A 12,599-nucleotide genomic window follows, 5' to 3' on the forward strand; every position below is an offset into this window, starting at 1 on the left:
CATTTCATGAGAGAGTGAAAGAGGATGACACAGGCAATTTGCATAGGTATTAACATCTGCATTCCACCTCTCAGGGACACTGCCTGATTTGCTGCATGCTGTCCGAGACATATCCTCATCCATCCGTCTCTTCATCTCTATCCACAAGTAGGAATAAAAATACTTTTTCTTTAGATTGTATTTTTTTTTAAAGAAAGACTAAATGACCTAAATGCCACATGTGTGTCTAACAAACATACTGACACTGCTCATGATGATTGCATCATTCATTAAACAAACATTTATTAAGCACTTCCCACTGTGCTAAGTACTGGGGAAAACAAAGATGAGAAGAATGTTTTCACTCAAAAACTTCACATGGGAAACTCAAGTGGGAGAATCCCAGAAAAATAAGCAACTGAAATTCAGTGGGATAATTGTTAAAGCAGAAGCCTATACTGCTGTGGACACCTGAGAGTAGAGCCTAATTCTGCCTAAGAAAACCAGGACAGAGAAGGGAGCACTCAAGCTGAGTCCTGAAGATGAATCAAGTTCTCCAGGAGGGATAAATGTATAGGCAAAGAGAAAGTTCAATCTGAAGAAGCCATGTGCAAAGGCACTGAAACATAGAGTACTCAGAGAACTAAAAGTAGCTGTTTTTAAATTATTATTTATTGTAGTAAGAACACAACATGAGATCTACCCTCCCAACAAATTCTGAAGTATACAATACAATATTGTTGCCTATAGGTACAATGTTCTACAGCAGATCTTATTCATCTTGCTTAACTGAACCGTTAAGCCCGTTGATTAGCAACTCCCCATTTCCCCCTCCCCCTAGCCCCTGGCAATCACCATTCTACTCTTTGATTCTATGAATTTGACTCTTTTAGATACCTCATAAAATGGAATCATGCAGCATTCATCTTTCTGTGACTGGCTTATTTCACTTACCAAAACGTCCTCAAGGTTCATCTATGTTGGTGCATATTGCAGAGTTTCCTTCTTTTTTAAGGTCATTGTGAATAGTGCTGCAAGTAGTGTGATTTACAACCGCATAAACTACAAGGGGGAGGAAATAAGGCTGGATATAATTGTTATGGGCCAGATGATTATTTAAAATAATAATTATTATCTTTATTAATATTATATATTATTATTATCAGGCACTTAGTAAGTACTAGGCACTGAGCTTTATATATGTTACCTCACTTGATCTTCATGATAACGTATGAGGTAGATATTATTTTATTATCTCCATTTTACAAATGAATAAACTGAGGTTAGCCCAGAGTCATATTATTAGTACTGGTGGAATAGGGATTTTAACCCATATTTGTCTAGAGCCCCACTCTTTGGCACCATGCTTTGTATGTTATGCTCTGAGTTTACAGTTTGTCCTGTAAGGTAAGGGCAACTTTAATATTTAAGGAGGAAAGTGACAGAACTTTCCCACATACCCACCCCCAACCTCCACTACTCTGATGGCAATGGACAGGCAGTATTACAGGAAAGTAAAGTTATATCCAGAGTAACCAGTAAGAAAACTGTTGCAATAGTTCAGGGATATTGGGGATAAAGGAGGAGAAGACAAAGATGAAAGTTTAGATTTTATAAGATTTGGTCATTAATTATCTGGGGGAAATAAAGGAGAGAGTGGAAACTTGGGAAACTGGGTATATAGTGGTGAATTCTGCTTAGATATAGAATATTAGAGAATAAGGTTTTGGGGAAAATGAGTCCAGTCTGGGTACATTCAATTGGAGATACTCATAAACTCTTTAGCGTAGCAGTCTTGCTGTCTCAACCTCAGGAGAGAATCATGTGCCAGAGTTATGGCTTTAGGAGTCACTGGCATGTATCTGTATTGAAAGAACTGGACTGCAATAGATTGATCAAAGCAGGTGTGCAAAATGAGAACAAAAGAATAAGGTGGATAGAGAATGGAATCCTAAAAAAAAACAAAAAGAACTTAGATTTAGAATCCAGGCCTAGGAAGAGAAAACTGAAAAGTAATGGTCAGAGAGTAAGAGTACCAGAAGGAAGAAAGGTCATGGAAAAAAAGGAGGAATCAAATTTCAAGAAAGAAAGCGTAGCCAACAGTGATTTAAAAATTATGTGGCCAATAAGGTTTTTACTATCACTTTTAAAAATTCCAAGCAGCACCATGGTGGGAAACAAAGAATAATTGTCAATTTCCATCTTCTTCCCTACAGAATCCTTACTTTGGATATTTTGGATATCATGGATTTGGGGGCCGTCCTCCTTATTATTCAGAAGAGATGTTTGAACAAGATTTTGAAAAACCAAAAGAAAAAGATCCTCCTAAAACAGAGAGTCCAGCCACTGATCCTTCGGTTAATTCAACAGTTCCTGAAACTAATTCTACCCAGTCAAATGCACCCAATCCCAGAGGGAGTCAGGGTGGAAATGACACCAGCCCAACAGGAAACAGTGTCCAGGGGTCTAACACTGTGAGCAATCCTACAGCTCAAAACAGCCCTGCAGTAAATGTTTCAGGCCAGGGAGTTCCAAGAAGTCAAACCCCACAGGGACCAAGTCAGACAAATATTCATGAAAATTATCCAAATCCTAACATCCGTAGTTTTCCTGCAGGAAGACAATGGCGACCTACTGGCACCGCTACGGGGCACAAACGTAATGGGCCTTTTTACCGAAATCAACAAATTCAAAGGGGTCCCCGGTGGAACTCCTTTGTTTTGGAAGGCAAACAAGCAGTTCGCCCAGGATATCCAATATACCGCAGAGCTTATGCTTCCACTGCAAGAGGCAACTCTCCCAATTATGCAGGAAATCCAGCAAATTTCAGGAGAAAGCCTGAAGGGCCAAATAAACACCCTGTGGGAACCAATGTTGCCCCTCTGGGTCCCAAACATGGTACTGTTGGCCACAATGAAAACATCCAAAATCCAAGAGAGAAGCCAGTAAGTCAAAAAGAAGGAATAGTCATTCCTACAAGGGATCCAAGTGGCCCCTGGAGAAACTCTCAAGACTATGGAGTTAATAAATCAAACTATAAACTGCCTCACCCTGAGGACAACATGCTAGTCCCAAATTTTAATTCTATTGGTCAACGTGAAAACTCTTATTACCTGAGAGGAGATTCCAGAAGAGCTCCAAATTCTAATGGACAAACCCAAAGCCAGAATTTGCTCAAAGGGATTATTTTAGAGCCAAGAAGAATTCCATATGAGTCAGAAATTAATCAGCCAGAATTAAAGCACAGTATATATCAGCCTGTGTACCCTGAGGGATTTCCTTCCCCTGCAAGGGAACATTTTAATGCTGGAAGAAATACTTGGAACCAACAAGAAATCTCTCCACCTTTTAAGGAAGATCCTGGAAGGCATGAAGAACACTTACCTCATCCTTCCCATGGCTCTGGAGGACGTGTTTATTACCCTGACTATAACCCCTATGATCCCAGGGAAAACTCACCATACCCTAGAAGTAATACATGGGCTGAAAGAGATGATTCTCCCAATGCAATGAGGCAACCTGAAAATCCACACTATCCCATGAATACTCCAGACCCAAAAAAGACAATCCCTTATAATGAAGAAGACCCAATAGAGCCAACTGGAGATGAATCTTTTCCAGGACAAAGTAGATGGAGTGTGGCGGAGTCAAGCTTTAAAGGAGACCCAACAGTTAGGCACTATGAAAGCGAGCAATATACCTCAAATCAACCAAAGGAATACCTTCCCTATTCCTTAGATATTAATCCATCAAAACCCAGGAAGGATTTCCCTTATGGTGAATTTTACCCCTGGAGCCCAGATGAGAATTTCCCATCATATAATACAGCTCCCACTGAACCGCGGCCAGTGGAGAGCAGGGGCTATTATGCTAATAATGCCGTTGGACAAGAAGAAAGCACTATGTTTCCTTCTTGGAATTCCTGGGACCACAGAATTCAAGCCCAAGAGCAGAAAGAAAGAAAGCCATATTTTAACAGAAATTTCTGGGATCAGCCAACAAATTTACACAAAGCCCCTGCTAGTTCACCATACCAGAAGGAGAACAAGCCTTATTCCAGTGACTCCCCAGCTGGGCTTCAGAAAAATCCAATATGGCATGAAGGTGAGAATTTGAATTATGGCATGCAGACCACTAGGTTAAATTCACCAGAAAGAGAACACTTGGTTTTCCCAGACTTAATTCCTCCAAGTTACCCAGCAGTTCAAAAAGGAGCACATTTATTTCACCTAAGCCAGAGAGGCCCTTGCTGTGCTGGTGGCTCCACAGGGCCCAAGGACAATCCACTTGCTCTACAAGACTACACTCCATCTTTTGGTCTTGCACTAGGGGAGAACCAAGACACCAGCCCTGTGTATATAGAAGACAGTCAAACTACGCATGTAAGACATACTATCTCCCCGACAAGCATCCTAGCTGGCCAAAGAAACAGCTCAGAGAAAAGACTGCCTGGAGAAAGTCAAAACCCAAGTCCTTTCAGAGATGACATGTCCACTCTGAAGAGGAACACACCACGTTCTATAAATCAGTTGGGCCAAAGGGGAATTATGCCCTTTCCCGAAACCAGTTCCCTTCAATCAAAGAATACACCTTGCCTCAAAAGTGATCTTGGAGGAGAAGGAAACATTTTGGAACAAATATTTGAAGGCAACCAGCTCAATGAAAGAACTGTTGATCTTACTCCTGAGCAGCTTGTTATTGGTACACCTGATGAAGGTCCCAAGCCAGAAGGAATTCCAAGTGAAGTGCAAGGAAATGAGGGTGAAAGGCAGCAAAGACCATCTAGCATCCTACAGTTACCATGTTTTGGCTCCAAATTAACAAAGTATCACACCTCCAGCACTGGAACTCCATCTAGCATTGGAAGGCAAGGCTCATTTGATGGGGATCCAATTACGCCTACTGAAATTCCTAACTCACTGGCTGAGTTAGCTACCAGGGCACAGTTTCAGAATATAAATGTAGACCCACTTAACGCAGATGAACACACTCTATTTGATTCTCTTCAAGTAGGGACCAATCCACAGGACCAGGTGCAAGACTGCTTACTACTTCAGGCCTAGGAATTATCTCAATCAAGCATTCTTTGGGGAAGGAAAATACCTGCTATTCTACAGTGGTTTCCAGACATTCTTCCCCCAAGATTTGATAAGTATCTCACCCTCTTGGTTATCCTTAAGTTTTTCCCCATTCCAGCAATAGGAGGTTGGGGCTCTGGGAGTTGCTAGATCTAGTATTGTCACCAATTAGCACACACTTAAAAAAAAACAAACAGGAAGGCTATGACCACCAGTGCCTTGAAACTTGGAAGCCACTTGTCTGGATTAGTTTCCCTTTGCTTGCCGAATCTTCCTTTTTCTCTCAAGGTTCCATACTTGCAAAATTGTCTGGTTTTGCAAGACAAAAAAGCAGATGAATTTTCCATTTTATGTATGGAGATCTATACATCAATATAACCCTAATGCACTCACTGTACTTTTTTTTTTCTCATGTTGGTCTTTGTCAGGTTTTTTTTTTTTCCTGGTTAATATTCTCTTTTGGAATTTTTTCTTCTACTACCTCTTTCTTTACCTTTATCATTTCCTTTTTTCTCTTCCTTCTTTTCTTTCTTTCAACCATTCTATGTTTAGCTTTCTATTTTTTCCTTCCCCATCTTTCTCTATCACTTCTTATATAATAAGCTATCTTTAACCATCACTAGTCTTTACATCTACTTTCTCCATATGTCTTCCTCTCTTTTCACCTTTCTGTTCTGTCTCCCAGTGTATCACTTGTCAATCAATCTCTTTCTCTGACTCCTTTCTTCCCTTCCATTTATCTTTTTTCCCTGCTATACCATTTGCATATCTTAAGACTGCCCATCTCACTCCCTCTTTGTATTTCCTCTAAATTCTATCCCAATTTTTCTCTTGGCCCAGCCTAACCATCATTGTAGAATGTATTTTGGAAATAGTAGACACTATTACCTACTTTTATTTTTAATTTTCTTATGGCCTTTACCAGGTAGACACAACTCAGCCAGAGGAACACATTCAAGAAGAAGAACGGGGGAAGAGAGAATATTTACCCAGAACTAGTAGCCTGGAGACAAGACTCAGGAAGGTAGAGAGGGAAGAACTCCCCCTCTTCGACTGAGCATCAGATAAAAAGAGTAGGACTTGCCATACCCCATCACCAACTCATAACCTGCAAGATCTAGAGAATATATTGGGGGTAACACTATCCCAATCCAATAAGAGAAACACTCAGTGGTTAATTTGTTTAGTAGCCCAGTGTAAGTGATCCTACCGGTGTATGCTACTACTAACATATAGACTTATTCTTCATGCCCTGGTAGAATTATTCACAGACACACTTCCTTTGTGTCTTAGTTTCATGATTTGTAAAATGAAGACAATGATTATTTCACAGGACACTTATGAGGACTAAATGAAACGTGTTAAAATGCATATGCATTGTATTTCACAAATCAGCCACTAGGTGGAGATGGAGGTTTATAATTCTAAAGTCGTGGTTCTAAAGCAATTCCCAGGCAGCCGCAGCAGCACCGGGGAATTTTTTGAGACCTGCAATTTCTCCTGTGGCATCCCAGAACTAGTTAATCAGCATCTGAGGGTGGGGCTCAGCAATCTGTTTCAATGAGTCCTCCAGGTGAGTCTCACACACATTAAAGTTTGAGAATCACTGATCTAATACGTGTTCACATTTTTCTCTGATTTGTTGCCTGAGCAAAGAGAAGAGCCAAAAGACAACACATAACATCAACTGTAATTTACAGAAGGTTACTGAGAGCTATAAAAGCTGTGTTAAGTGATATACGTACATTATGGCATGTATGCTTACTTTTATAAGATAGTTATTTCATGAGATATTCTATGAGATAGTTATTTTTACTCACTTTTCAACCTTACATTGAATAAACTTGCCCTTGGTGACTTGTTAGTCTCTAAGTAGAGTATTCCAAGCTAGGCCATGGATTTAACCACTATACTACACTGCCACCCCAAAGCCTGTCTTAGTATCTTTGCCACACTCAGTCATCATTGGTTGGGAACAGCCCATGGACCTCACACAAAGACAAAGGAGAGGTTCCTTTCACAGCTGCTTCATCTGCACTGACTTCTCATGTATCCCTGCTAAATTGTCCACTTAAATGTATGAATGAAACTAACAGGAAGGCTTTAATCACTCTTCAGTAACTCATTTAAGAGTCACCTGCTACTCTGGATTTATACTGAATGAGTTAATGCTTAATAAAGCACTTAGACTAACACCTAGCACTTAGTATAAGTGCTAAGTTGTTTTCAATATGATAATTCTAGAGTTTAACTGAACTTCTGAAAGAAGGAAGACCCGCAGGACTTTAAGTTTGCAGTCCTCTTCCAGCTGGCATTTAATGAGGCAATAATACTGGCATAGGGCTCTCTCCTACGAGAATTTGCAACACGGTACCAAAAACTTTTTTTATTGGGTATGCAGAGAAACTAAGGCAAAGATGGGAATACAGTAGAGGAGCCTCTTCAGAAACAGTCTCCCCCTAAAAGTTCTCATCACAAGGGAAAAAAAATTTGTACCTATATGAGGTGATGGATGTTAACGAAACTTATTGTGGCAACAATTTCACAATAGATAAGCATGTGAAGTCATTCTGCTGTACACCTTAAAACTTATACAAAGTTGTATGTCAGTTATATCTCAATAAAACTGGGGGAGAAGTCTCCCATAAATACTCAGAACACTTCGAAACCTACTTCTTTGCTTTACGTGACTCTGCCAAGTGATTGTGATTATGCATATGTCTTGTTTCCTCAACTAAGCTGTACTCATATTCATTCATTCAACAAGTATTTATTGAGCTTCTCTACGTGCCAGACACCCTTCCCAGTGCTGGGGATACATCAATGGGCAAAACGAAAATGGCTGTGCTTGTGGCACTTATGCATTGTTGTGGAGGAGACACCATAAACATAATATATAAGTAAAATGATATAGTCTGCTAGAGGGTGATAAGTACATGGGGGTGGAATAAACCAAGACAGGGAACAGGATTTGCAATTTTTTTTTAAGTAGTCAGGGTGAGCTTCATGGTGAAGATTGTTACCGAACTGAACTGGGGTCCAACTGAGCAGAGGTCTAGGAAGTGAGTGGCACTATCTTGAGGGCACTTATCACAGATTAATCACCAAAAATCTACCAGAGTTCCCTGCATGTGGTAAATATTCAATAACTGTTTACTGATTAAATAAAGTTCAAATTCTTGGCTAAAACCACATACCAGATTGAAGATTGGTCAAGAATGATTTGTCTTTAGCATGTCAAAACTATGATTCCTACTGAAGTACCAGAGTGTCGGAGCCTTATCCCTAAAAAAAAAAACAAAAAACACTGAATAATCAGTATGAACACAGTGGAAGTTATTAAAAATGACTATTACCATTTGAAAAAAAAGAAAACAGAACAATGTTTCTTCAAGAAACTGATTTTACTAATCAGCTTCTCATTATTTTAAATGCAGGGTCAGCATTTACTTTCCACAGTAGTCTTAGATATGTATGCCAATTGGCCTTGACTTTCTGCCATAAGAAGTTTTATGTGCCATGAGAAACACTATATTTGTCAGGATGGACCTGGCCTTTTTATTTAATTTTAGGTATAAAATGACAAAGCTACCTCAAATATTACAGGTTTGAATTCAGTGATTAATGCATAATTATACTTACAAACCGTTCCTCAGTAATAAATGATATTTTTGTTTATTTATTTATTTTTGGCTGCACTGGGTCTTCGTTGCTGTGACGGGCTTTCTCTGGTTGCAGCGCGCGGGCTTCTCATTGCAGTGGCTTCTCTTGTTGCAGGGTGGGGCTCTAGGAGCCTGGGCTTCAGGAGTTGTGGCATGTGGGCTCAGGAGTTGTGGCTCACAGGCTCTAGAGTGCAGGCTCAGTAGTTGTGGCACACAGGCTTAGTTGCTATGCAGACTGTGGGATCTTCCTGGACCAGGGCATGAACCTGTGTCACCTGCATTGGCAGGCGGATTCTTAACAACTGCGCCACCAGGGAAGTCCCATAAATGATATTTTAACTTACATACAGCAAAGTTAACACAAGCAAACTTTTTTCCAGTAAATTATTTCACACAGGTATATGCTTATGAATCTATTTAATTGTTCAAACTGTGCTGGAGAATACATATTTTGGAATACATAATTTGTTAGATTCAGTTATAACAGAGGTGATTTCTAATGGGAATTTCTCACACTCCTGATTATCAAAAAAATTTTATTAAAAAAAATCCATATCATTTGCTCCCAAATCTGTTATATCAAAATATATTTTTCAATTATACGCTTAATTTTGTCACTTTCAGCTAATTGGTTTCATAAATATTAGAGATCCATTTTAAATTATTTTATGAATATTTCCAAAACGTATTTTCCAATTATTATTTTTCTAATGAAGACAAACAATTGACCTATATATACATATAAATTTTCTCTGCACAGTGATACTTTTTTTGAAGAGAATAGTGTGGAATGCGCAAAAGCTTGGGCTCTCCAGGGCAAAGCCAAAAAAAAAAAAGGCAAAATTTAGTTATGTCTCCTTATTTTTACTCTTTTGAGTTTTATTTTCTCCCCTTGTTTATTTTTTTAAATGCTAGAAATTTACCTTAAAAAATAACAATGCTACTATTTCAGTTATTTTCCCAGGGGCAGGGGGGTGGGGGGGAGTGGGGTAGTTAGTTTTATATTATCCCCCCAAAAAAATCATGGTTTCACATTCACTGGTAGTAAATATATTAACTACCTGGAATCAAAATGGAGAGCCCCTCAAGATAAGGAGTTGTGCAGTCAGCAATGACTTAAATTAGTCAGGATAGCAGGAATCCGGGGTCAAAGCTGTTTCCACCATTTTGGTCTTACCACCATAGGTAAGTGGGACCCTGTTTGTATAGCACTTGTTTCTGTCATAAGTGTAACAAGTCTCAATGTCTTCATCACAGATATTGCTCTGGGTGGCAGTAACTACTTGATTATCCAGCTCCACTTCTGTAAGATCACATTTTTTACAGCTGAAAAACAAATAGATGCATTAGACAACCCCCATCAAATGTTGTCTCAGAATGTGAGTAACTATACATTTCTATCCAAAATCAATTAGTTCTGACAAAGGGTGACTCCTTTCAGACTTCAACGTCTCTATAATACAGAATTATTTACGTAATTTTTCAACCTTCAGTTGAAAGGAAGCAATATAATTAATAATATGATAATATGATTGTGAGGTACTAGGAGTAAATGAGTTATTTATAGTAACCAAGAAGGGTTTGTTCTTTAATTTTTTATGTTGGATTCTATAGTTTCCAAAGAAACACCTGCATGTTAATGTGTCTGATTATTGAACTATAACGACAAATTGGTCCTTTGTACTAATGGCAATAATTTCATCTTTAGAATAAATTTACAGCTAACTTTTATCTGTGATAAAGTTTTATGAATTTATGATACCTAATGTTTAACACAGGAATTAATGTATTCAAAAGTTCAAATTATATTGGTAAATGTTTATACCCCAATTTGTTTTCAAAAACATTCTTACTAACAATTTAATTAAAAGTTATTGACTTCAATATCTATATTAGTATGAAGGAAAATCTCTTACAGGTCGGACAAATGGTACACAAACTTGGTTCTCAGGGGTGAGGTAGGATCAGAGATATTCTCCCTGCTATTCAGAGGAACACTAAAAAAAAAAAGAAAGAAAGAAAGAAAGAAAACAAAGAAGAATAATGAAATTAGCAGATACTGCTATTTTTGGTAATAGGTATATTGCTAGGACAGTACTTACTATTTCATTCGGACATTTAGCACTCTATAAACACTCTTTAGTAATACTATTACTCAGATTTCACAGTAATTGTTACATTTTAAACATTGTCATTCAAAATAAACCTCACAACAACTCCTCTGTCAACTATCTTTGATTACTTGGCAAATCCCTGCTTTTCCTTTCAAAATAAGCTCAAGTTTTACCTTCTCTGTGATTTTTACTTTGATCCCATCCCCACCCCTCAATAAACTCCTTCCTCTGTAGTCTCCTTAAAGTTTCATATATCTTATTATAACAAATGCCATATTACAGTTGCTTACCTACACAGTAGTTGCTTCTAGATTCTATAAATTCCTTGAAGCAAAAATGTTTACACATTCCCAGTGCCTTGCTACATGTGTGGCATGTAGAATATGTTCAATATTTATGGAGTGAATGGACAGATACTAATATCCAAATTTTAGAAATGCAGTAATTATAAATCAAAGAGGTTGGTGACCTACCCAAGGTCACACAACTACTAAGTAGTAAAGCTGGAAGTGGAATCCAGACCTCTTGATTTGGAGATGTTCCATGAAAAATTACACATCAACTAGTTCAGGTGATTTCGTTAAATTTTACATTTTTTCATCTATGTCACCACTCCTCATCATATGCATCCCTCCCTACCAAAAAATACAAAAAACAAACCAAAAAAACCCCTCATGTTTCCTAACTCAGTATTTAGCAATATTATCCACATAGATATCCAAGCCAAAAACTTGGATACCACCCTCAGTCTTCCCTCTCTGTCATGACCTATATCTAATCCATCTCACAGTTCAACTGATTCTGATTCTTTGCATCTGTGAACTCCAGCTACTTGATCAGGACACCACCATTTCTCTCCTAGTTTGCAGCAATACTCTCCTTCAGTCTTGACCCCTCCAATGTATTAACCACATTACTGTCAAAATAGTCTTTTTAAAATACAAGCCTAATTTCCTTCTCTGCTTAAAACCTACACTGTCTCCCCCTAGAAAACAGGGTATCATTAAGATGGCACAGAAGACACTACATGAAATACCTCTAACTCTCCAGCCTTCTCTCTCACCACACCACCCTCTTTATAACAGGTGCCAGCTGTAAACAGCTGTTTGCAATTGCACAAACTAACCACGATTTTCTCATCTCCAAGTCTTAACAGTGACAAAAACAGTAACAGTTCTAACATTTACTGAGCACTTGCAGTGTGCCTGGTACTATGATAAACATGTTAACATGATGATTCCATATAATCCTCACAGCAACCCTTTTTCCTTTTCCTGGCATGATCTGCTTCACCCATCAACCCTGCCGTTCTCCCACACACATTTACCTAGCTAACTCCAGTTCAGTCAGCTAACAGCCATCATCCACTTCTACCACTTACTCCAAATACCCTCTCCTGCCTCCCCCTGCCACTCTCCCACCTCCCCCAAGGACTGGACTGGGTGCCCCCACTTTGTGCTCCTATAACATCCTATGCCTATTCTTGTCATAGCATTTACAATACTGTATTGAAATTGCCTTTTCAATTATTTAAAGTTCCCTACTAGACTGTAAATTCTTTGATGGCATGGACTGTGTTTTATGTAAATTATTTTATCCCCAGCTCCAATCCTCAGTGGCTTTCAGAAGCACTCAATAAATGTTTGCCAAATGAATGGATGAATGATCAACTCTTTATTACGCTGTAAAATCTCTAGTAGTATTTAAAAGTGCTTTAAATAATGAGAAAAATAAGGGAATAAACATGTATGAGTGTTTCACCATGG

General features: G+C 38.6%; 2 protein-coding genes across 4 annotated transcripts in view; one reads left to right on the forward strand and one right to left on the reverse strand.

Annotated features, from left to right (window-relative positions):
• Window positions 1-2,224: 2,224 nt before the first annotated feature.
• ENAM (enamelin) lies at window positions 2,225-5,136 on the forward strand. Its single transcript, XM_033857118.1, has one exon. The coding sequence runs from the start codon at window positions 2,262-2,264 to the stop codon at window positions 5,040-5,042; it is 2,781 nt and encodes a 926-aa protein (XP_033713009.1). The 5' UTR covers window positions 2,225-2,261; the 3' UTR covers window positions 5,043-5,136.
• Window positions 5,137-9,119: 3,983 nt separating this feature from the next.
• Window positions 9,120-12,599, reverse strand: part of JCHAIN (joining chain of multimeric IgA and IgM) — a 35,185-nt gene continuing 31,705 nt past the window's right edge. For all 3 annotated transcript variants that reach the window (XM_019932673.3, XM_019932672.3, XM_004328913.4), the window contains exons 3-4: window positions 10,636-10,716; window positions 9,120-10,045 (exon numbers count right to left, since the gene is read on the reverse strand). In XM_019932673.3, coding sequence (XP_019788232.1) covers window positions 9,841-10,045; window positions 10,636-10,716 — 286 coding nt within the window. In that variant the 3' untranslated portion in view covers window positions 9,120-9,840. The remainder of the gene's footprint in view (window positions 10,046-10,635; window positions 10,717-12,599) is intronic.

The sequence above is a fragment of the Tursiops truncatus genome, chromosome 5 (genome assembly GCF_011762595.2).
Source record: "Tursiops truncatus isolate mTurTru1 chromosome 5, mTurTru1.mat.Y, whole genome shotgun sequence".
Classification (NCBI taxonomy): Eukaryota; Metazoa; Chordata; class Mammalia; order Artiodactyla; family Delphinidae; genus Tursiops; species Tursiops truncatus.